This window comes from Akebia trifoliata, chromosome 5 (assembly GCF_017979445.1).
Source record: "Akebia trifoliata isolate Shusen 1 chromosome 5, ASM1797944v1, whole genome shotgun sequence".
NCBI classification, from domain to species: domain Eukaryota; kingdom Viridiplantae; phylum Streptophyta; class Magnoliopsida; order Ranunculales; family Lardizabalaceae; genus Akebia; species Akebia trifoliata.
Window position 1 is genome coordinate 18,642,165 of NC_141379.1, and position 25,163 is coordinate 18,667,327.

A 25,163-nucleotide genomic window follows, 5' to 3' on the forward strand; every position below is an offset into this window, starting at 1 on the left:
TTGGGGGTTATACCCATTTTCTCTACTAAAAGTTACTAGACATTTGGCCTAGGGGTCCGATTTATTTTACTCAACACCTCCCTGAGGAAGGGAGAGAGGGGGAAACTTAAGCCAATCTTGATTTGGCTGGCATAAACCATGATTTCCCCTGACAATGCTCATCATGGTTATTGGGTTCTTTGCAAACTCAGATAGACATGGAGGTAGGGATATAGAGCCTCCTCCAAAGTTTGGTCATGTTGGTAGCCATTAAGAAATTAATTTAGCAAAAAAGTTAAGATGAAAAAAAAATATTACCTCAACTTGAGAGAGGTAAAGATGACTGTAAGATAGAAATAAAGGAAGAAACATCAAGTCCGTGGTGGAGGACTCGAGCTTCAATAGGAGCTTTTTTGAGTCGTGGGCCATTGAAGCAAAGTTCAAATTGGCAATACCAAAACAGTGCAGATGGAACCCCCCTCCGAGGCAATGGTGGATGGTAAATTGTGACGGATCTTTAAGAGGAAACGTAGGGGGAATGGGTACTTTAATTCGTGACCACAACGGAGACATCATATGGGCAGCAGCAAAAGGGGTGAGAGGGAGATCCGTGATAATACATGAGCTCCAAGCTATCCACATGGGCCTAAAAAGGGTTGTGGACCTAGGTGGGCAAGCTACTAAAGTGGTATCGGATTCAAAGGTAGCAGTGGAAGCGCTGAAGGGACAAATCACTCCCCCTTGGTATACCGAAAGAATTATTAGGGATATCAAAGACTTAAAGGCTAAGATTAGATATTGTGACTTTTTGTTTTCCTATAGAGAAGCCAACCGTGCAGCGGATTTTCTTGCGGGCTTATGTAACTTAGATTCATATGTGGAGATCCTCCCAGGGGCGGTTCCTACTAGCTTGGCTAAGCTTGTTAAGGAGGATGCCGAGGGAAGGATGGTCCTTAGGTTGTAGTCTCTTCTTGGTTGGGGGTTCTCCTAAACCCCAGATCACCATTTATCAAAAAAAAAAAAAAAAAAAAAAAAAAAAAAAAAAATGAGATCCCAAAGGCAATAGCACAGTAGAAGGAGAAATTGTTGCAAGTTTCTTATTTATAGGAGAGCATAAAGGAGTACGTACGCCTATGAAGATAGCGCTATCCAGCCTAACCGTTGCAACCTAAGACATAGTGAAAACATTAGTGGGATACATGGACGACCACAGATAAGGGACGATTTGTCTCAACCGTCAAAAAAGATTTGAAATGACATTACATTGAATGTGTTTATTTACTAAGGGTAGAAATAATGATAAAGAATCATGACAGCCAATTAGAATAGGGATATGTGTCTCGAGAAGATGGCGAGACTTTATGTCTCCTCAAAAAGGGATAATTGTAGAGGAAAATAAGCACACATTCATCCAGATCGTAGACATGTCCAAGTCAGTTAAGTGGTACCATGTGTGAATTAGCATACGTAGCGCTGCTCGGCAGAAGGGCAGGCCAAGGTAGAAAGCGCCTAGACAGGCTAGAAGGGCAGCACAACAACGAACAAGACCTAGTCTGTCAAACAGGGTAGACGTGGTTAAAGAATATTCATAATCTTGATTTACGCACGTCAAGCCCAAAGATTTCGGAGGAGATCTCCCCAATATAACAAAATCAATCCCAAAGATTTTCATTCTGTTTAGGATCCGAAGAATTAGGGAATTCTCCAAAATCACCTCCCGCGAGAAGGGGAAACTCTGATTCAGATAAAGGATTTATAAATAGTATAATGAGCATAGGCTTAAGGATCTTTTGACCGATTGAGAGTCTAACCAGTAATATTCATTATTCTTCTGCAACTCTAAGTTGAGTGTCGGAGAGTTCTTTACTAGTACAACATTGATGCTAGCAGGGAGGTGGAAGGAGTGACTTCAGATTAGTGAGGCAGAGTCCATCCGAACCATCACAGGAATCTGACCCCACACTTAGTAAGGGTGAAATCATTACTAACCTAGTAAGACGAGTCAGACTCTTTTTTAAACTTTTGTTGAGATAAAAATAATATTTGAATTATTTTCTAGAATCTAATCTAAGGCCATGAACATTTGAGGTATGAAGTGTTATTTGGCCTACGTGACCGTCCTTGGAAGCCCCTAAGTCACATTAGCCTAACTCTTAATTATTTGATCTAAATAAAGGTAATTAATGTTATTTTGTTAAAATGTACCACAACCGTACGGTGGGTCGTCCTATTTTAATTTTTTATAAAGATTTAAGAACAAGGGAGGGTCACTATCGACAAATGATCAGATTTATCTCCGAATCTTATCAAATGGGAAGATTCTCTTTTTTCTCTCATCTACTATGAAACAACGAAGCACATGCATCTATAAATACAGTCTCCATAGAGCTGAAGGTCATCACACCAAAAGCCTTGAACCAATCACATTGCTACGCAGATAGTATTGGATCTCTCGCATTTCCTTCGACTTCATCAATTAACAAACGATGAATAGGGTAACAGATTTGGTATCGCAGAGGCCGGTGGTCATCTTCAGTAAAACATCTTGTTGCATGTGTCATACTATCAAGTCTCTTTTTACTGATATTGGGGTGAATGCTGCCATTTACGAGCTTGATGAGGATCCAAGAGGAAGGGAGACGGAGAGAGTGCTTTCTAGGTTAGCACAAAATCGTCCGGCTGTACCAGCTGTGTTCATAGGCGGTGTGTTGGCGGGTGGAGCTAATGAGGTCATGTCCCTTCATTTACGCGGCCTTCTCATCCCTTGGCTTAGGCGCGTGGGAGCCATCTGGGTTTAATAACCATATCTATTACTCGACTCTGATATCGTATTAATAAAATAATAAAGTGTACCTTCATAGTAAGTACACTATCAAGATATATAAATAGCCTTAAAGAGCTTTCTACTGATTTTGCTATGTACTACGCTAGTAGTAATAAGTAGTTTTTTTTTTCACTATACTAATATTTTCATAATAAATTTCGACCTTTCTTGTGTTTACTATATTGCATTATACAAAATATTAAATTGGCAATATGAATCTTATTTCTTCATTATCATTAGAGTAGTTTGTCAACGTCAGCAATCATCTTTATTATCTAGACTATGAAATTTAAATTGTAGTGACAAATAAGTTATTATACTAAAAGTGATCGAAATAGAAGAATTAAAAGAGAAGAAAGTAAATTGTTTTAATGTATAGATATTATAAATCATGAACCCTAAGTGGGTCTAATTAAATAAAGAATTAATCAATATAAAGAGATAAAAAGAATCTCAATTGACTTGGTTCATCCCAAGACCTTCTATTGTGACGTGATAATACATTACATATAATGCAACTCTCTATTATAAGAGTAGGTGTCAATTAGTTTAGTTGCGTAAAGTCTTGGGTGATTATGTCATAGACTTATGTTTGATTTCTGTTAACATCAAATTATTTATATAGCAACTTTTAAAAAAATGGGCTCGAATTGATGGTCCATGAGATTGACTTGATTTTCTAATAAAATCGAACCAATCAGTGAAACATGGTTTATGAGTTTATGTTAAGGCAGGTAAATATTAAAATAAAAAAACGTATATATAATTCCAGTTTTTTATTTTATTATTATTATTATTATTAATTGTATGTATGTAAATCCGTCGGACAAAACTAATTAACCAGAGGTCTGATCATGATGGTCCAATCAATTGTAAAAAGGATAAGATGAACATTGATTCACATGTCCAAAAAAAAATATCATAAAAGCTGTGCGTGTTATAGTGGTGTCACCTATCAGAATATTTTGGACAAAAACTGACGTTCTCCGCTAGAGTTTGTATACCCTATAGTCCAAACAGTTGGATGCTTTTCGAGATTTGAAACTGGGAATCTGAAGGCGAATTTTACTATCGTTTTGGAGGAATTGAGGGTAAATTTGAGAGGTGCTATTGGCACCCCATTTTTACTTATTACACCTCTATTATAACGAAAGAGTCAATGGCTGAGAGTAGGTAAAAGTTTTGCTCTTCAATTGCGGTTTTGCTGCTAAGGTGTGGTGGCCGGTTTTTCTTAAACATTTCGGGCTTTACTGGTAGGGCTTAGGGCTTGTCCTTGATGGTATGGTGGACTAAAGCCTACCATCTTAACCAGGGGCGAAGTTAGGATTTTTTGTCAGTGGGGACTAAGTACTAACCATGGTCAGTCGATAATCTTGATTTCCTTATATACGAATACAGTCACATAACATTTCCACTAAAATCATAGATGTTTGGACTTTTAAAAGAAAAATTTTGAGCTCTTAATTTCTTCACATCCAATCCAGTTGGGATATCAAGCCTAGTGCAAGTCCAAACATCTATGATTTCAGAATTATCATTTGGCCCACATGGCTACATTGGCAATCCAACACAATAACTAGATTTTATGGTAAAGCTTAGATTTAAAAGAGAGAGAGAGAGAGAGAGAGAGAGTAAAATTCAAAAAAATAATCTTAGATTAAAAAATAAAAGAAAATTAGAAATAAAAAAAAAATTCTTTTCTGAACTTGATCCATGGGATTGAAAATGGATGGCTACTGAGCTCCCAAATTGAAAATTAAAATTCAACGGTCAAAAGTAGTTTTTTCCTTTTTTTATTTATAGTTCATATAATTCTGTCCTCCACTCTAGGTCATCATATCATGTTTTTTATTGCAAAATATTGATGCAATTGAGGAAATGTTCCTTACTTGATGAGGACACTGTTTTTCTATCTTAACAAATCATGGAGTGGGATCCATATCTTATATAAAAATTAAATACGAAAAATGCCCTCGGTTAGTTGTGGAGCTAGCAAGGAGTCAGTAAGGGGCAATTGCTCCCAGTAAACCTTGAGATACCTTGAATTTTTCACTAATTACATGACCCATTTTCCCTCACTCCCTCACCTCCCTCCCTATTTGCCCCCACACCATTACCTCCCTCCAATTTTTTGCCCCACAAAACTTTTGAGATACCTGAATTTTCATGTCCCATTTGGTCCCTCCCTCACCTCCCTCCAATTTTTGAAAACCCCTTTCAATTTTTTGAAGATGACATTGTATCTTGATTGGATTCCTCTCATTGATTAATTGGCAATAACTTAACTATTATTTTTTTCTACTTCCAACAAAAAATCAAAGTAGTTTGCCCCCATTACAAGAAAATCTTGACTCCGCTCTTGCCCTCAGTCCTTTTAATTAAAGTATCATAGGTCTTTAATCATTTCCAATGATATGGGTCCACTTCAAGGTTTGTTGAGTATCAAACTTGTAAAAATAGGGGAGTTTTTATAATAAAAATCCGTAGATCTCTCAAAAACCCTAGGCATGATGCATGATTTGGGGGAGATAAGATGTTGACAAGAGAGAAGACATAGTAGGTATTTAAGGGCATTGTTGGTATTTAATTTTTTAAAGGGAAGTTGGTCCAACTTCAATGTTTGTTAAGTAACAAACTTTGTAAAGCAACCTTCCCTAGGAGTTGTCAAATGTCAGAACTCTAAAAGTGAGGGGAGATTTTGCAATAAAAATAGTTTGCCGGGCAAATCTCTATTATTTGAAGTTCAGTGGGGGGCTTGCACAGAGGACGTATTCTAATATTAGATCAAAATGAAGGGAGCTCATTACTGATTTCTTGTCTTAAGAATGTTCAGTGGGGTGCTATAGTCCCACTCGACCCTTGCTGGTTTCATTCCTGGTCTTAACAATCTTGCATTGATTCCTTGGTTAATTGTTTGGGAATTATGGTTAACAAGAAATCGAAAGATTTCTGAAGACCAGATTAGATGACCAAACCAATTTGTAAGTAGAGTTGAGTTTTGGTTTAAGGAACTGGAACTGGCTCTTCATTCTCCTTCTACTTTAACGAAAAAACAAACAAAAAGAAAATATATATATATCAGATTATGTTGATTATTATAAGAGTGAATTTAAAATGGGAAAGAGATCTGAAATCAGAAAGATGATAGAAGTTAAAGGCAATTGTTTCATACCCTTTTTAAAACTAAATCAGACTATATATAGTCTTACAGCAGAAAGGAAATGCTAACAGTAAAAAATACAGCAACTACCACTAAGTAAGTTACTACTTACATGGGCAGTAACCACTTACATGGGCAGCAACTACTACTACCACTAAGACCACGTCTTCTACCCCCTCTACTTCCTAAGTCATGGGCAGCAACTACTTCTACCACTAAGTAAGTTACCACTTACATGGGCAGCAACTACTTCTACCACTAAGTACATGGGCCCTAAATATATGGGCACGTATCATTCCCCCCCACTTAAGGATCCTTGTCCTCAAGGATAAAATTAGGATAAGACTTCGAAAAACGCCACTCATTTTCCCAGGTTGCATCTTCTGTTGGCGTCCCTTGCCACTTGACCAAGATTTCAGACTTCGGACGATACTTCCCTTTACGAATTATACGACGGTCTAGGATAGCTTCCGGCCTTGGAAGGATGGCAGTAGTCTCTGAAATTGGCGGAAGGTGGGAAGAGGCTGGGGTGACTGGTCCCAAATGCTTCCGCAACAGACTGACATGGAACACATCATGGATTTGAGAACCTGTAGGTAAAGCAAGTCAATAGGCCACCGATCCTACTTTCTCAACTATTTGATATGGACCAAAGTAACGCGGTGCGAGCTTCATTGAACGTCGAAAAACCACGGAAGTTTGTCGATAAGGCTACAATTTCAAATACACAAAATCTCCCACAAGAAATGAGACTTCACGTCGATGCTAATCCGTTTGACATTTCATCCGATCCCGAGCCAAGAGTAGATTGCGCCGTAGCTCACGAAGGACGGCATCTCGATCTCGCAAATACTCATCCACTGCTTGGACACGGGAAGTACCCGGTACATAAGCTAGTAGACTTGGTGGTCTAATGCCATAAACAGCTTCAAAAGGTGACATCTTGGTAGAAGAGTGTGTGGACGTATTGTAGCTAAACTCGGCCCAAGGAATCCATTCGATCCACATTCGAGGCTGTTCACCGGCAAAACAACGTAAATATTGCTCCAAAGTTCGATTCACTACTTCAGTTTGGCCATCGGATTGTGGGTGATAACTCGAGCTCATACATAACTTGGTGCCCTGCAGCTGGAACAATGTTTGCCAAAAAGAACTGATAAACACCTTGTCTCGGTCACTTACAATCGATGTTGGAAGACCGTGTAGGCGAATCACGTTAGAGACAAATGCCTTGGCAACAGTTAAGGCGGTAAACGGGTGTTTCAATGGAACAAAGTGAGCATATTTTGTCAAACGGTCGACTACCACCATAATGACCGTGTATCCATTTGAAGATGGTAAACCTTCGATGAAGTCCATCGAAACATCAGCCCATATTTTTGTAGGAATTGGTAGTGGCTGAAGCAATCCCGCTGGTCGCATGCAATCAGTTTTGAACCTCTAACAGACATCACAATGTAGCAAGAACTCCTTCACCGTGTGGCGCATATTAGACCAAAAGAAGCTATGCTTGATACGGGATAGAGTTTTGTGAAACCCAAAGTGACCCCCGATTGGTGATGAATGGCAATCAGCGAGTATCTTTGGAATCAAGGTTGAAGTTGGACTCAAATAGACTTTATCACGTTTGAACCATACGCCATCTCGTAGGAGAAATTTGTGGTGTGATTGGAAGGAACTTGTCTTGAGCAATTCCTCATAAAAGTAATCATGTTGGACTTCCTTTTGGAGCACTGACCACCATTCTACTTGTGGCATAGAAATAGATAAGAATTGGAACTCAACTACACGAGATAAAGAATCAGCACCTTGGTTTTCTGGCCCTCGTTTGTATTCAATTTCATAGTCATAACCAAGAATCTTTGGCAGCCACCTCGTTTGCGTTGGTGTTGAAATCCGTTGCTCTAGTAAGTATTTGAGGCTTTTTTGGTCGGTGCGGACCGTGAAAGGTTTGCCAAGCAGATATGGACGCCATTTCTTGATTTCTTTGACAATAGCCAACATCTCCTTCTCATAGGTGGAGAGTGCCAAGGCCGATCCTTTTAAGGCTTCTCTGAAATACGCCACTGGTCGATTGTGCTGAGTAAGGATTGCACCAAGTCCAAGACCACTAGCATCACATTCGATCACGAACCGTTGAGAAAAATCAGGAAGGCATAAGGTTGGAGGTGAAGTTAATGCCTCCTTCAATTGTTTGAAGGCCCTCTCAGCTTCTATGTTCCACTGAAAACCCTCTCTAGTCAGGAGTCGAGTCAAGGGAGCTACTATACCTCCAAAATGACGGATGAACTTTCGGTAATAGCCTGCCAGCCCAAGAAATCCACGGACTCCCTTCGCTGTTGTTGGTGTAGGCCACTCAACTACGGCTTGTATTTTGGCTGGATCAACTGCTACACCTTGCTTTGAAATTATGTGACCCAAGTATTCAACCTATGAGGCTCCGAAATGACACTTCGATTCTTTTGCAAACAATTTGTTAGCTGATAGGATTTGAAGGACAATTTGCAAATGGTTGAGATGGTCTTCCCATGATTTCGAATATACCAAAATGTCATCAAAGAAAACCAAGATGAACTTACGGAGATAAGGGCGAAGAAGGTCATTCATGAGGCTCTGGAAGGTTGCTGGTGCGTTGGTGAGGCCAAATGGCATCACTATGAACTCGTAATGTCCATCGTGTGTCCGAAAGGCTATTTTCGAAATGTCATCCTCGTGCACTCGAATTTGATGATAACCAGATCGCAAATCCAATTTGGAGAAAAACTTGGCACCATGGAGCTCATCCAAAAGTTCATCGATCACTGGAATAGGATATTTGTCCTTGATTGTGATGTCGTTCAAGGCTCGATAATCCACACAAAACCGCCAATCGCCATCTGCCTTTTTCACTAGTAGAACCGGTGATGAGAATGGGTTATTACTAGGCCTAATCAGCCCAGATTGCAAAAGCTCCTGAACCATCTTTTCTATCTCCGTTTTCTAGTAGTAAGGGTAACGATAAGGTCTTATGCTCACGGGTTTTGTATTGGATTGCAATGGAATTCGATGATCATGTGATCGTTTAGGAGGTAAGCTAGTGGGGGGGTTTCAAACACATGGGAGAATTTAGAGAGGAGGTGGCTCATGTCAGGGGCATAGGATTGTAATTGGCTATTGGTAACAGAAGGAATTATTTGGAAGAAAAGTCCAGTACCTTGTAAGCTGTTGAATTCCTTGTCGGTTAGAGCTCCGATGGCAGAACGTCCAAGTCCTTGGAAGGTGTGGGAAACCCCTCCAACTTTGAAGGACATGGTAAGCTACTTGTAATCCATTTCAATTGGTCCAAGAGTTTCAAGCCATTGTACACCAAAACCAACTGACATGCTGCGACAAGAAGAACATAGTAATCCGCTATAATGGTGTGGCCTTGCACGGTGAGAGTGACTGACTGACACTGTCCAACGCATTCGATCCGCTCCCTATTGGCCACCATGACCTGGAACTTCTTGTCTCGCACCACTGGTAGTCCGAACTTAGAGACTATAGCCTGATCGTTGAAGTTGTGAGTGCTGCCTCCATCTATGAGCACAGTTACGTTTTTGTTTCTAAGCTTGCCCAGAACGCGTATGGTTTGTGGGTGGTCTGTACCTGCAATTGCATGGAAAGAAATCTCAGGTATTGTTTCTTGAATTTCGACTTCTTGTGGAACGTTGTTGGCATCATCGAGGCTTGGATGGGGTGAATCTTCAATCATAAATAATTGCGGGCGTTCACAACGATGTCCCGGAGAGAATTTCTCATCACAATAATAGCACAATCCCTTCTCTCGACGTTCTCGCACCTCTTGGTTGGTGATCTTGCGGAGATTTGTTGTTGGAGTGTTGGCATTGGAATTCATCCGTTGGATTGGTGGAGGGCCTAGTACACCCGATGTTGGGTTGGTTGTCATCTTTGGCGGCGTTGAATTTGGCAGGGAGCGAAATGGTGGAGTTGGTTTCTTTTGTAATTGGTTTTGCTCCTCTATTAGTCGAGCGACTCCTATTGCATCTGCTAAGGTACTGGGTTGTTTAATCTTCACATCTAAGCAAATGTCATCGTGAAGTCCTGCAATAAAACAACCAATTAGGAAACTTTCGGGCAGACCGTCAACTCTGTGAGACAGTTTCTCGAAGGTTTCTTGATAAGCGGTTACGGTAGTGGTTTGCCTAAGGCGAGTTAGGGCTTCCGACGGGTCTTCATAATCAGTTGGGCCAAATCGGAGAAGTATAGCCCTGGTGAATTCATTCCATGTAAGAGGGCCATGGAATTTTTTCAACCACCTGTGCCATTGTAAGGCGATTCCCTCTAGATGGAAGGATGCTAGCTGAACTTGTTGATCAGGTGCAATATTTTTGAATTCAAAATATTGCTCTGCTTTGTATATCCAGCCGGTTGGGTCCTCGCCATTAAATCTTGGAAAGGACAATTTGAGGTAATGATGAGGTTGGTCATTGTGTGAACGATTAGCATTCTGGGAATGCGAGGATTCTACAGAGGCAAATGGGTTGAATTCGAGGTGGTTAGTATGTGGAATTTGGGAAGTTCGTAGAGCTTGAAGTTCTGTTAACACTGTTTGGATAGCAGCATGAACCTGATCAAAACTTGACTCATGTCGAGCTAAGATTTCATTCACCTCATTGCGAAATTCTGCATTTGTTTTGCCGCGAGTGTCCATGATTTGGACCTTGCTCTGATACCACTGATAAGAGTGAATTTAAAATGGGAAAGAGATCTGAAATCAGAAAGATGAGAGAAGTTAAAGGCAATTGTTTCATACCCTTTTTAAAACTAAATCAGACTATATATAGTCTTACAGCAGAAAGGAAATGCTAACAGTAAAAAATACAGCAACTACCACTAAGTAAGTTACTACTTACATGGGCAGTAACCACTTACATGGGCAGCAACTACTACTACCACTAAGACCACGTCTTCTACCCCCTCTACTTCCTAAGTCATGGGTAGCAACTACTTCTACCACTAAGTAAGTTACCACTTACATGGGCAGCAACTACTTCTACCATTAAGTACATGGGCCCTAAATATATGGGCACGTATCAGATTAGTTGGTTGAAACCTGAGAAGGGTTAGCTGAAATTAAACAGTGATGGCGCTAGTTTGAATGATCAGGGTGACGTAGGTGCTAGGTGTGTTTTAAGTGATCACAATGGTAATTTAATCAAGGAAGTTGCCAATTACTTGGGGTTTAAATTCAAATAACGAGGCTGATTTTTGTGCACTTCTTTATCCTGGAAGCTTGTATATCCTTAAGGAAACCCATTGGGAAATCAGACACATGTTTAGAGATGAAAATCATGTGGCAAATGCTTTAGCCAATTTTGCATTTACATCTAAATGTAATGGGTATTGTGATTCTATTGAGAGTTTACCTTTGATAGCTCTTAAGGAGTTTATTGGTGATTGGATGAGTTTTCCTTCCCCTATGCATTTGTAAATTCCTTCTTTTCTTCAAAAAATAAAAAAAATACTATCTTGCTTTTCAAAAAAATAAAAAATAAAAAATAAAAAATAAAAAACAAAATATATATATTATGAGAATGATAACATCTATGGAAATGTTAGTATTCTTCACCACATTAATTTTTCAATAATGCCCGTCTATAGATGATCTGAATTATTTCGGAGACATGTACAAAATAATTTGTACATAATAAGGCTCCTTTAATTACACATTAATATACTTCAAAATGCATGCACTAGTACAAAAAAAGACTTTAGACATCGGTTTTTACCCACATATCTAAAACAATAGACATCTGTTAAAAATCAGATGTATATGGCACTAATGTCTTAAGTCTAGAATTTTTGACATCAGTTGTAACCGACATCTAAAGTTACATGATGGTGAATGTAATCTAAACACCAGGTCCTCAGTCTGTCACTGTAGACATCGTTTTACAAAATAGATGTCTACAATTTAAAAAATGAAAAAAAAAACTTTTTTTTTTCTATACGCTTTGTCTTCTGCATCCGAATAAACTCTATGAGGTGACAATTTATTTTTTTTTCTAGAAAAAGATATACTATAAAATGCTAAAACAAATTCTCACTATTAAATAAACAACGAAGCTTACTAATCCAAGCATTCTATAAATTTCACATTGTAAGTTGTTAATTGGTGAGGTCCCGCCACCCATACCTAGCCACAACATCAGCCACATCCCAATCCTCTTTCTTAGCATCTGAAAGCGCCCTCGATCCGCGGGGTGCGCGGATCCGCTTTTGACCCTTGAGGTTTGGGAGTCGCCACCTAGTTATTACGGTCTAGGAACCGATCAATGACTCTAAACGGATAAAAACTAATCTAAAACAAAAAAAAACTGAATTCGGGGATCAAGTTACGGGGTTGGAAGGTATTAGGCACCAACCCCGCCCGGCCAAAGCCGGTCTCTACTAAATTCCCAAGAAAATTACATTGCTAACACCTAGATAAGAAAATAAATAAAAATAAAAGGTTTACCTTTCCGATGGCAAGGACTTGGTTCCCTCAGATCTGACAAAAAGAACTCCTTGTACCGTGCTCCCTTGCTTCGTTCTGCTTCCGGATTTGACTTCGGATCTCCGAGGCAAGGTATCTCCTTGTTTTTGAATCTGAACTCTTCAAGTTCGTTGTGGATTTGGGGATGTTTTTAGAAGGCTTTTGGGTGTTTTCTAGACTAAAATTGAAGGAGGGATGTTAGTTAAGGAGTTGGGGCTCCAAAACTAGGGTTTATGGGGGGCTAGGGGAGCTTCTAGACCTACTTCTCTTAGGGTTTATGATTTGATACGAAAATAGGGTGTGAGCACCTCTATTTATAGATGTTTTTAGGGGGTTGATTTGGATAGAGTTAGTGTTTAATTAGAGATCTTTTAATTAGAGTTGTGTTTTAGTTAAAATTGTTTTAGGTAGAATTGTATTTTAATTAAAATTGTTTTAGGTAGAATTGTTTTTAAGTTAGAACTCTATTAGATAGAGTTATTATTTAATTAGAATTCTATTATGACTTTTAGTCTTATTTGATTGACTTTTAATGTTTTGACTTTAGTCTGAATTGATTGACTTTTAATATCTTGACTTCAGTCTTGCTTAATTGACTTTAATTTTGACTTCAGTCTCACTTGATTGACTTTAATACCTTGACTTCAGTCTTACTTGATTTACTTTTAATTTTTGGATAACCCCCCTCTAAAATATCTTTAATTCTTTGGACCCCCAAATGGAGGGGTCCTTAAAGAAATATCCCACGAACCCTCAACAATTTTTCCTGAGAGTCCGATTAATCGATTTTTTAGGTTCAAAATTTTAAATTAATTTCATTAATATTTCACTTTAATTATTTAATATTTTATTTATTAATTTCGAATTTTTTAATTATGAAAATTGTGAAATTACCGTTTTGCCCCCGGAGAGGACTTTTCACGTTTTAAGTCGGTTTTTAATGTTCTAGGATGTTTTAGAATCGATTTTTCATAAGGAATTCAATGAAAATATTGGTTTGTGTTATTTATGAAATTTTTTTATGTGAAATGATTGTGAACTTTATGAGGGGCATTTTCGTAATTTTGTCAAATTCTGTTAAAATTGGTGAAATGATTTATTTGATTATAATTTGTCATTATATGTGTTCGAATGGGTTTTCCTAAGCGTAACGTAGGCTCTAGGGTTGTTTTGAGGTTAGGGGTATTTTGGTAATTTGATAATTTTTTAGTGATTTTTATCGTGAAGTTTCTTTTTGGTCTGCAAGATGATGATTTCTATGTTTCTGGGGTCGTATTTTCCTAGCGTAGCGTGGTTTCTAAGGTTTTGTCAGTTCGAGATACCTCATCCGGATTTCTGAAACACATCTGGCAACAAAATAAAGTAATGGAATACACATCCATCATTGGGAATCATTGCAATCGGATTGACGAGTTGATTAATCAAGCGAGTGCAAAAATGGGGTGTCTACAGATGCCCCTCTTTGGCAGAGGGTTGAAGTAAGCTAGATAGCAAATCTATTTTGGTAGATAGTGCGATATCTGAATGCCAAAGCTAGTGACAGTTCATTTTGCAGCCTGATTTAGCAATTCGTCGGGGTGTTCGGATCCTTGAGGGTAAAGCTCTCCCCGAATTAAAAGATTGTCAGGTCCTTGAGCGAGAACTCTCACTGACAGTGTCAGATCCTTGAATTTTAGAGAATTCTCCCTGACTAAAAAGTGCAAGTGTGTGCACTGTGTGAAACTGAGTAAAACCTGAGCATAAATTGAGCATAGTCTGAGTATAAACTGAGCATAATTTGAATATAAACTGAACATAAACTGAGCATAATTCTGAGAAAACCCTCGGCGGTAACTGAGCATAGTTCCAAGAAAACCCTCGGCGGTAACTGAGCATAGTTCCGAGAAAACCCTCGGCGGCATCTGAGCATAGTTCCGAGAAAACCCTCGGCGGTAACTGAGTATAGTTCCGAGAAAACCCTCGGCGGCATTTGAGCATAGTTCCGACAAAACCCTCGGCGGTAACTGAGCATAATCCAAGATAACCCTTGGCGGAAACTGAGCAAAATCCAAGATAACCCTTGGCGGTATCTGAGCATAGTTCCGAGAAAACCCTCGGCGGTATCTGAGCATAATTCCGAGAAAACCCTCGGCGGTATCTGAGCATAGTTCCGAGAAAACCCTCGACGGCATCTGAGCATAGTTCCGAGAAAACCCTCGGCGGTATCTGAGCATAGTTCCGAGAAAACCCTCGGCGGTATCTGAGCATAATTCCGAGAAAAACCCTTGGCGGTATCTGAGCATAGTTCCAAAATAACCCTTGGCGGTATCTGAGCATAGTTCCTAGAAAACCCTCGGCGGTATCTGAGCATAATTCCAAGAAAACCCTCGGCGGTATCTGAGCATAGTTCCGAGAAAACCCTCGGCAGTATCTGAGCATAGTTCCGAGAAAACCCTCGGCGGTATCTGAGCATAATTCCGAGATAACCCTCGGCGGTATCTGAGCATAATTCCGAGAAAACCCTCGGCGGTATCTGAGCATAAACCCTCGGCGGTATCTGAGCAAAATCCAAGATAACCCTTGGCGGCAACTGAGCAAAATCCAAGATAACCCTTGGCGGAAACTGAGTAAAATCCAAGTTAACCCTTGGCGGCAACTGAGCAAAATCCAAGATAACCCTTGGCGGCAACTGAGCAAAATCTAAGATAACCCTTGGCGGAGACTGAGCAAAATCCAAGATAACCCTTGGCGGAGACTGAGCAAAATCCAAGATAACCCTTGGCGGCAATTGAGCAAAATCCAAGATAACCCTTGGCGGAGACTGAGCAAAATCCAAGATAACCCTTGGCGGCAACTGAGCAAAATCCAAGATAACCCTTGGCATAAACTGAGCAAAATCCAAGTTAACCATTGGCGGCAACTGAGCAAAACTGGTAGAGGAATGAATGAATTTTGGGAAAGAATGAACGAATTTGGATAAAACTGATTAGAACGAATCGGAGAATGAATAAATCTGGAAGATAATGAATATGGAAGAGAAATGATTGATTCCAAGAATAATTAAATCTGGAAAAGAATCTGGAGAACGAAAGAATGTTATATCTCCTATGTGAGATCCAAAATGCTTTTGTTTGAACCTCAAGGATTTATCAAAAAGTTTTATGAATTTAAAACCTGAATTTTTATTTCTCTTGAACCTCAAAAGTTTTTCAAAAAAACTGTTATCAAGAGGGTTACCTTAAATTTGGGGTTGTCATTATCTCTTAGGATTAACACTGCTCAAAAACAAAATGCCTCTAGTTTGACAATGACCATGGCCTTGAAAATAATTGAACACATCATAAAAAAAAATGCCCCTAGTATAAGGGGGAAAAGTTACATTAAAGAAAGAAAGAAAATGCCCCTTGTATGAAGGTTTGAAATAATTGATTACCACAAGCGCAATAAAGACTCAACTTTTTAATTTTGATTAATTTTATTAAAGGTTTTGAGTCAGGCTCAAGAGTACAAAATTATTTCCTTTCGAGACTCATCATAGAATTCAACTTTATCTCCCTTGGTTCACTTGGGGAAGTAAACATTTTCAGATCGATCATAGACAAGATACTTGTGGCTTCTAAGTCTATGCCTGGCTTAAGCTAAGTATTGAACTTGGTTATTCGGACTTCTAATGTTTCAGCTCGGACCGCTCTCAGCTTGGGATCTTTTTCTATTTTTCTTTGTTGCTCTAACTTTTGCCTAGATCACCTTTTCAGGTTTTCAATCTAGCGAGCTTGCTCTAGCTTTTGCCTAGATCGCCTTTTCAGGTTTTCGATCTAGCGAGCTTTTTTTTTCTTCTTGGCTCTGATTGTTGCCAAAGTTGTCCTTTCAGATTTTCAACCTTGCGAGCTTGCCTTAATTTTTGCCTAAGTCGCCCTTTTCGGGTTTTCAACTTAGCAGGCTTCATCATTTTTTATCTTTTTATTTTGTCTCTGAACTTCTGGAGTTGCTGCCTGATCATGCTTTGATATCTTCCTTGACTTTTCGCACGGTACTTAGGAGGACTTTTATAGGTAGGCTTGGGACTGGGTAAAAGAAAGGGATTTTGAGGCTCAAAAACCCAAATGCCCCTTGTGTGGCATTTCCTTTTAAATTATTTCTTTTTCTTTAAATTTTCTTTCCCACTTTGGATGATATTTCTTTTCTTTTGAATTTTTTTTCTTGATTTTTTCCTTGTCAGGGAATATAGACTTTTTTTTTATTGATGTGGTCAGGCCTGAAGTAATTTCTCAGGTTGCCTACGTACCCCAGAATTTTGGGATCAGACCAAAACGTAGTTCGAATTTTCCCTCCATAGGTTAGGTGATCAGGCTAAGAAATAAAAGGCACAATTTTTTTTTTTTTGAAAGGGCTGCAAAGGGCTGAGAACGGAGATAATGAACTGGGTAGCAAGGAAATTGATTCGGCCAAAGATGGCCTCCTTAAATGTAGTACCGTTTGATTTGGTCAAGGTTGGTTGGTTCTGGTAACTCGGTTCCATCATGATCTTGAAGTCTGACAGCTTTTCCTGGTAATATTTCTTTGATGATGAATGGACCTCCCCAATTTGGTTTGAACTTTCCCCTAGGATAAAAAATAGGTGCCATGTTCTCTTTGAGTACTAAATCCCCGATTTGTAAGTGACGGGCCTTGATTTTCTTGTCAAACGCATGGGCGACTCTTCTTTGATAAGCTTGCACGTGATACAACGCTCTCAGTCGTTTTTCTTCGATTAAATTCAACTCTTCATACCGTTGGCGAACCTAGTCTGCTTCGGACAACTGACTTTCTAACAGAACCCTGAGAGATGGGATCTCCATTTCAACTGGCAAGACTGCTTCCATGCCATACACTAAAGAGTAGGGAGTAGCTCCAATAGAGGATCGAATTAGGGTTCGATATGTCCACAGCGTGAATGATAATTTTTCTAACCAATCTCGATGTTATTGACTCATTTTCCTGATGATAGTCTTGATACTCTTACTAACTGCTTCAACCGTTCCATTGATCTGAGGACGGTAGGAGGATGATTTGTGATTCCGGATCTTCAACTTTGAACACGGAGTAATGATTTAAGCTTTGAAGTACGACCCATTATTAGAGATCAGTTCAAAAGGTATCCCCATATCGATTGATAATATGTGGTTTGCAACTCAAGATGTAGTAAGGATAGTTCTGATATATTTTATAACATTTTCTTTGATTCCATTGATATAGACGAGTATCTATTTCATGTTGAACAACACCCAAGCTTGTACCTAACATACCCTCATATGATCACACGAACAAGTCTTTTGAAATTTCTGAGAAAATTCATTATCCCCTTGTGTTCCTCTAGAGATAAGATGGTTTCTATTTGAATCTCTTTAGGAATTTATTTCTGTTCCGAGGTCAATGGCCTTTGCTTTCTTGAGTCCGACTCTTATCTTCTTGTCTTTGAAGCTAGATTATTAGTTAATTCGTTAATGCGCTTGAGACATTCAAAAATTTTCTTTTGTATGATCAATTCAGAAGGGGCGACAGACACCTCTATAAACTCGACGAACTAACTTGACTCAATAAGAAAGAGTAGACTCAATCTAAGGAAGGCATGACCTTGCTGGAAAAAAGGACTCGAGTTAACCCAAATAACTCATGAAAACTCAAGGCAAGTACCCACATGAGTTTGATTAGGACTGAGGACTGCAATATTACCTGTAGGATTGAAGCACTATGATTTTTAGGGAACAACTGTGCGATATTGTGAAATTTTGAGGTCATTTCTGACTGTTGACTTGATATTGACGTTTACTCTAACTGACCGGATTTACAACCCTAGCTAGACGATGGACGATTGAGCTTAGATACAATGATAACCCTTAAACCTCTTTGAAGGTGAATTTAACCAATTTCAGTGTCACCCCCTTGATAACATTTTAAATGAACCTTGAGATTTTATTGAATTTTGTGCACCAATCCATTAAAAAATTTATCCATTCAATGATTATTCAGAAGAAAAATAATTATGTTGCACTCTTGAAAAATATTGGAAAATAATGTTTTTATTTCACCAATCTGATTATATTTTTGCAACATTTTTTGGTAGATTTCCAAGGTCCATAAAAACTTTTCATGCAAAAATAGATCTTTTGCAAATTATTTTTCCTTCTTTTTCTTTTCTTTTGGAAAACATTTTCTTCTGGAAAATATTTTTTCTCTGAAAAATAATTTTTTATTTGGAAAGTATCTTCTCTTGGAAAATATTTTTTGGAAAACGTTTTTTCTTAGAAAACATTTTTTTTTTTAGAGAATAATACTTTTTTTGGAAAACACTTCTTTTGGAAAATATTTTTTCTGGAAAATACTTTCCCTTTGTAAACTATTTTTCTTTTTTGAAAATTTGATTTCTATTTCGATTTAAATGGCCCAGTCCATCAGGACTGTTGGATCGAGATGGACTGGGTCATTATTTTAAAAGAATGGATTTTTTATTAGGTTGGTGCACCCATTTTAATTTTCGAAAATAAATTTTTGATCCTTGAGGACATTCATACACTTTGATCTCATCATTCACATCATTCACATACATTCATCAATCACATGCATTCATTCCATAAACAACCCGGGAACACCCACGATAAGTTCGAGTCATGACCTACTGGGAAGGTTTCTAGACTCTAAGCTTACTACGTGCAATGCATTTTTATCTGGCCACCCTTGCCCAAGCACACCTATATACCTTTCGATACGTGGTGACTTGGTTTGATATACCGTATAGGTGATAATCTAAAACCTCAATTCACTTCTCTGAAGCCAAAAACAGCCAGTTTGATCTCCAGTTGAGAGGTGGCGCACAATACTGAGCAAGGGCCCACTTAAATACCTCTCGTCTAGAATAGACGTAGTCTATCCCCCTCGTACAGTAAGGTACAGCGGGGCAAGATCTTGCTTAGGCACCGGTTTTGACCAAGAAGTGCAATTGATATACTTAGATTACCTTTTATACCTACGGGTACGAGTCAAGAGTTGTAGCTTTCATAAATGGTTTGGCATCCCACGAGGGGACCGACCACGTACTAGTACTACGTTGGCAATCGGGATATGTGACTGTGTGGCTTACAATAGGACAAAGGCTCAGGTCACCCCAGCATGGGTGCATCAATATGTCTCTCAGAATCACCTGATCAGACGGTATTGATGCCCCAGTTCGATATACCCTAAGGTACGTGACTGGAGTTGTGGGTTTCATGAATGACGTCGCATCTCCGAAGAGACCGGGCCACGCACTAGTGCCACGTTGGCTAAATGGGACGTGTAAGTGAGTAAAGCGGTAAACGTGCATGTGGTGTGTGCAAAGTAAGGTGGGGTGTGCCCGGGGCCTTTTCCAAACAAATGGGCCCATGGCCCAATCAAACCAATTATAACATGAATTATATGGACATAAGCACCATTCCAATCACATAAACATTTAATCATGATCAACATTATGACCAACATCAAACATGCATTTCCAATGATATTATGGCATATTAAATAGGCAATTATCATGAATTAATAATATGGTCCGCTTCGCGATTTAAACATGCACATATACGATAGGTGGCAATCAATTAGACCCGATCATCGAAATAATTTGATAAATTTTATAGTCCAAATCAAGGGTGTTTTGGGGTGACCTTAATCAAATTAATATTTTCGAGGATATTGGATTGAGAATGAAATGACAATCGTTAGACTAAGTAATTATAATGCTTTTTAACCCGATTGAGATAGGGAAAATAAAGGAACGGGACATTTAAGAAACAAATTGGTTTCTTTTTTTTTTTTTTTTTTTTAAAAACAAATTTAGAGGAACACATTTTTTTATAAAAACCATTAAGGATAACAAGCAAAAAAAAAATTAAAAAAAAAACAAACAAAATGCGACTTGGTATAGTAGGGTGCTGTCAACATAACAAATAGTCATTGAATAAGGGTGTGGCTTTAGTAAAACGAGAAATTTACTCAACATTCACACCATCTTCTCACACGGCTTTCAGCCATGTTCTTCAGGCAAAAACAGAAAAAAAAATTTTAAAAACAGAAGTAGAGACCGATTGAGCTCTTCAAACCAATCGATTTGAAATCGGTTTGGCCGATTTAATGTTCATCATTCATCATTAATTTCCTGCAATTTAAAACCAGTTTTAAGCAAAAGAAACTCGCTGCCATTAACGGCTTGCTTAGCTCACGATCATAGTGGGTGCTGTCCCCACAGATTCCATGAGCCGAGATCTCATCCTCGATCAATTTAATGATTGTGAGATCCTCAAGTTGCAAGCTGGCTGAAAATCTTTCATTCGGATCAGTCGGTTTCCATTGAAGACGACGAGATCCGAGCGAAACAGTGGAGGAGCCATCAAGTTGAAGCTCCATACCACTCCAGTGAATGAAGCCGATCGAGTGGGTTAGCATCAACTGAATTAGGAGATCAAAATCGATCGATCTCGAGCTTAACAGGAAGAGTTCGGCTGAAGAAGACGATGGGTTTTCTTTTAAAAAGAAAATTTTAAAAGGGGTGAATGGGAAATAGATGAATAAAATGGGTTTTTTTTTGTTAATAACACCCCAAAATCATTAATTGATTTACTATGCACACACCCCCCAACAGTTCTGCCGACAGAAATTCAGAATTTTTTTTTTTTTTTTAATTTTATTGTTTGAGATGCTGTCAATGGGCAGCCTCTCTTGCCTATAAAACATCTAAAAAATAAAAAATGAAAAACAATTACCTATGAAACGAGTTATATCGAACATGTTTCCCCCCTTTTTTTTCAAAAAAAATCCTTTGTCATCCAAAAATGGATCGACATGCTTTTAAAAAAAAAAAAAAAAAAAAACCTTTGTTTCATTATCTCATCCTCAACGATCATTATTCCACCCTCAACCAAGTATCCGTTGAAACTTGGTATTATTTAAAGTCACCCCAAGTGACTCTCAATTGAATTATATAAGAATAATAATATGCCGGAATAACATATTCAAAATTGAACCGAAATTAATGGTTAGACCACCAACATACAAAAACAAAAAAAATCAGATAAACGAACAATAAGAACTAACTAACAATTAAATAGAATCAACTAAAACTAGAAAAAAAAAAAAAAAAAAACTAGGTGATTGGCAATGTTCCCATACTTGGGGTTTTTCAAGTCTGATCCTCAATGTTCCCAGTGGAGTCGCCACTGAAAGCGCCCTCGATCCGCGGGGTGCGCGGATCCGCTTTTGACCCTTGAGGTTTGGGAGTCGCCACCTAGTTATTACGGTCTAGGAACCGATCAATGACTCTAAACGGATAAAAACTAATCTAAAACAAAAAAAAACTGAATTCGGGGATCAAGTTACGGGGTTGGAAGGTATTAGGCACCAACCCCGCCCGGCCAAAGCCGGTCTCTACTAAATTCCCAAGAAAATTACATTGCTAACACCTAGATAAGAAAATAAATAAAAATAAAAGGTTTACCTTTCCGATGGCAAGGACTTGGTTCCCTCAGATCTGACAAAAAGAACTCCTTGTACCGTGCTCCCTTGCTTCGTTCTGCTTCCGGATTTGACTTCGGATCTCCGAGGCAAGGTATCTCCTTGTTTTTGAATCTGAACTCTTCAAGTTCGTTGTGGATTTGGGGATGTTTTTAGAAGGCTTTTGGGTGTTTTCTAGACTAAAATTGAAGGAGGGATGTTAGTTAAGGAGTTGGGGCTCCAAAACTAGGGTTTATGGGGGGCTAGGGGAGCTTCTAGACCTACTTCTCTTAGGGTTTATGATTTGATACGAAAATATGGTGTGAGCACCTCTATTTATAGATGTTTTTAGGGGTTGATTTGGATAGAGTTAGTGTTTAATTAGAGATCTTTTAATTAGAGTTGTGTTTTAGTTAAAATTGTTTTAGGTAGAATTGTATTTTAATTAAAATTGTTTTAGGTAGAATTGTTTTTAAGTTAGAACTCTATTAGATAGAGTTATTATTTAATTAGAATTCTATTATGACTTTTAGTCTTATTTGATTGACTTTTAATGTTTTGACTTTAGTCTGAATTGATTGACTTTTAATATCTTGACTTCAGTCTTGCTTAATTGACTTCAGTCTCACTTGATTGACTTTAATACCTTGACTTCAGTCTTGCTTGATTTACTTTTAATTTTTGGATAACCCCCCTCTAAAATATCTTTAATTCTTTGGACCCCCAAATGGAGGGGTCCTTAAAGAAATATCCCACGAACCCTCAACAATTTTGCCTGAGAGTCCGATTAATCGATTTTTTAGGTTCAAAATTTTAAATTAATTTCATTAATATTTCACTTTAATTATTTAATATTTTATTTATTAATTTCGAATTTTTTAATTATGAAAATTGTGAAATTACCGTTTTGCCCCCGGAGAGGACTTTTCACGTTTTAAGTCGGTTTTTAATGTTCTAGGATGTTTTAGAATCGATTTTTCATAAGGAATTCAATGAAAATATTGGTTTGTGTTATTTATGAAATTTTTTTATGTGAAATGATTGTGAACTTTAAGAGGGGCATTTTCGTAATTTTGTCAAATTCTGTTAAAATTGGTGAAATGATTTATTTGATTCTAATTTGTCATTATATGTGTTCGAATGGGTTTTCCTAAGCGTAACGTAGGCTCTAGGGTTGTTTTGAGGTTAGGGGTATTTTGGTAATTTGATAATTTTTTAGTGATTTTTATCGTGAAGTTTCTTTTTGGTCTGCAAGATGATGATTTCTATGTTTCTGGGGTCGTATTTTCCTAGCGTAGCGTGGTTTCTAAGGTTTTGTCAGTTCGAGATACCTCATCCGGATTTCTGAAACACATCTGGCAACAAAATAAAGTAATGGAATACACATCCATCATTGGGAATCATTGCAATCGGATTGACGAGTTGATTAATCAGGCGAGTGCAAAAATGGGGTGTCTACAGCATCCATCAGAACTACATTTACATTTTCTCAAGTCATTTGAGCACGGTTTAGTTGTCAAATATCGCTAAAAGCCCTTTTGGTTCATCATAAAACCATCTGCAAAACAAAGGTTTGGTCTTGGATAGAATGATTATGAATGTGGAGCATATACACAATAAAAATATGTAAAGGACAATCTCGAACAACAAATGATTGTGAACCTCATTTAGTGTATTTGAATCAATAAAGTTGTGGATCAAACGTGCATGTGGTGCAATATAATTATTGACATATCCTTTATTTTTTACAGATAAGCTAGAATCAAACCCATATGAAGAATTTGAAAAATAAATTCTAGAAAATAATAACCCAAGCAAATAAAAAACATAAATTTTTTATCAAGAAACAAAACCATGGTGCAGATTGTTGAAGTGAAGAGAGAATGGGAAACCCACAAGAGTCTAACCCAACTTGACAATACAAAAATAAACTCACACAGGCTGAGCACACTTAAAATACCTAGCCGTACTTTTTTCCATGGAGGAAGCAGACACACAAGTCCCAACCACTGCTTCCTACTTTAAGAACAGGTTATCCTCAGATCTATGCACTATTGGAGGCCTAACATCTTTCATGGCTTGCCATCCTGCACACACACTTATTAAAAATAAATGATGATAAAAGTATATAAAAGTTAGAAAAATTTATCAAATCGGTACAGTTTTCAAACTTATTTACCAAAATGGTAAACTATAGCAAATATTTTCGAAAACAGTAATTTACCATTTTCGAAAATAACTTTTTTTTACCAAAATGGTAAAAATAATAAAATCTAATTTTTTTATACCAAAAATAACCTTTTTAATTTTACTTATGCATTTACCATTCTAACCTTAACAATATATTAAAATCCAACTAAATCTTTTTATTCTTTTTAATCTTCTAAAACAAAAAGTTGCTCTTTGTCTTCTCCATCTTCCCAAATCTAAGACGTCTTCATCTCCTTTCTTGCTCGAATAGATCTTCTAGTACACCAAAGTTAAATGATGACAATGACTTAAATTGACCAAGTCTTCTCTATCTCCCCAATCTGAGATCACGTCTTCATCTTCTCTCTTGGTCGATTCACCCTCTTGCTTTATTTATTCTCTAAATTGATCTCCTCTCTTAGGTATTTTTTTTTTTAAAAAAAATTTTGTACATATTTGAAGCTACATTTGTTTGACTAGTAGTTCAACTTCATTCTTTTTTATTGGAGGATTAATTTTTTTATACATATTTAGTACATTGTAATTGATTAATAGTTTGACTAAATTCTATTTTGTTTAGGGTTAATTTTTTTTTTTTTTACATATTTAAAGAAATTTTTTATTCATTAATAGAACAATTAAATTCCTTATTATGATTTAGTTTTTTTTATATTTTAACCCACATTTTTACTTGTGGATAGCTCAACTAAATTCCTTCATGTTAGTTTAGGCTTTTTTTTTTTGCATTTTTTTTTTCATATTTAAACCAACAATTCAACTAAATTTCATTTTATTTTAGGGTTAATTTTGTTTTTTTACGTATTTAAATTATTTTTATTGATTAATAGCTCAATTAAATTCTTTCTTTTGTTTTAAGTTTTTTATACATAGTTTAACCTACATTTTTACTTGTTGATGACCCAACTTAATTCATTCTTTTTGTTTTAGGATTTTTTTACATTTCTTAACCAATAAAATCATGAGATTCCCATCTCCTATTTTTTTATTTTACCAATTTT

At 37.6% G+C, this 25,163-nt stretch overlaps 2 protein-coding genes across 2 annotated transcripts; both read left to right on the forward strand.

The window, feature by feature from the left end:
* Positions 1–517: 517 nt before the first annotated feature.
* Positions 518–943, forward strand: LOC147401595 (uncharacterized). Its single transcript, XM_086444417.1, has one exon. The coding sequence runs from the start codon at positions 518–520 to the stop codon at positions 941–943; it is 426 nt and encodes a 141-aa protein (XP_086300543.1).
* Positions 944–2,389: 1,446 nt separating this feature from the next.
* Positions 2,390–2,958, forward strand: LOC147401596 (monothiol glutaredoxin-S2-like). The gene has a single exon (XM_086441577.1). It carries the CDS (start codon positions 2,466–2,468, stop codon positions 2,775–2,777), a length of 312 nt encoding a protein of 103 aa, XP_086297703.1. The 5' UTR covers positions 2,390–2,465; the 3' UTR covers positions 2,778–2,958.
* Positions 2,959–25,163: the final 22,205 nt, after the last annotated feature.

Bases quoted from the DNA above. Each gene is read 5' to 3' on its own strand.
- LOC147401595 (XM_086444417.1), top strand. From the start codon at position 518: ATGGGTACTTTAATTCGTGACCACAACGGAGACATCATATGGGCAGCA.
- LOC147401596 (XM_086441577.1), top strand. From the start codon at position 2,466: ATGAATAGGGTAACAGATTTGGTATCGCAGAGGCCGGTGGTCATCTTC.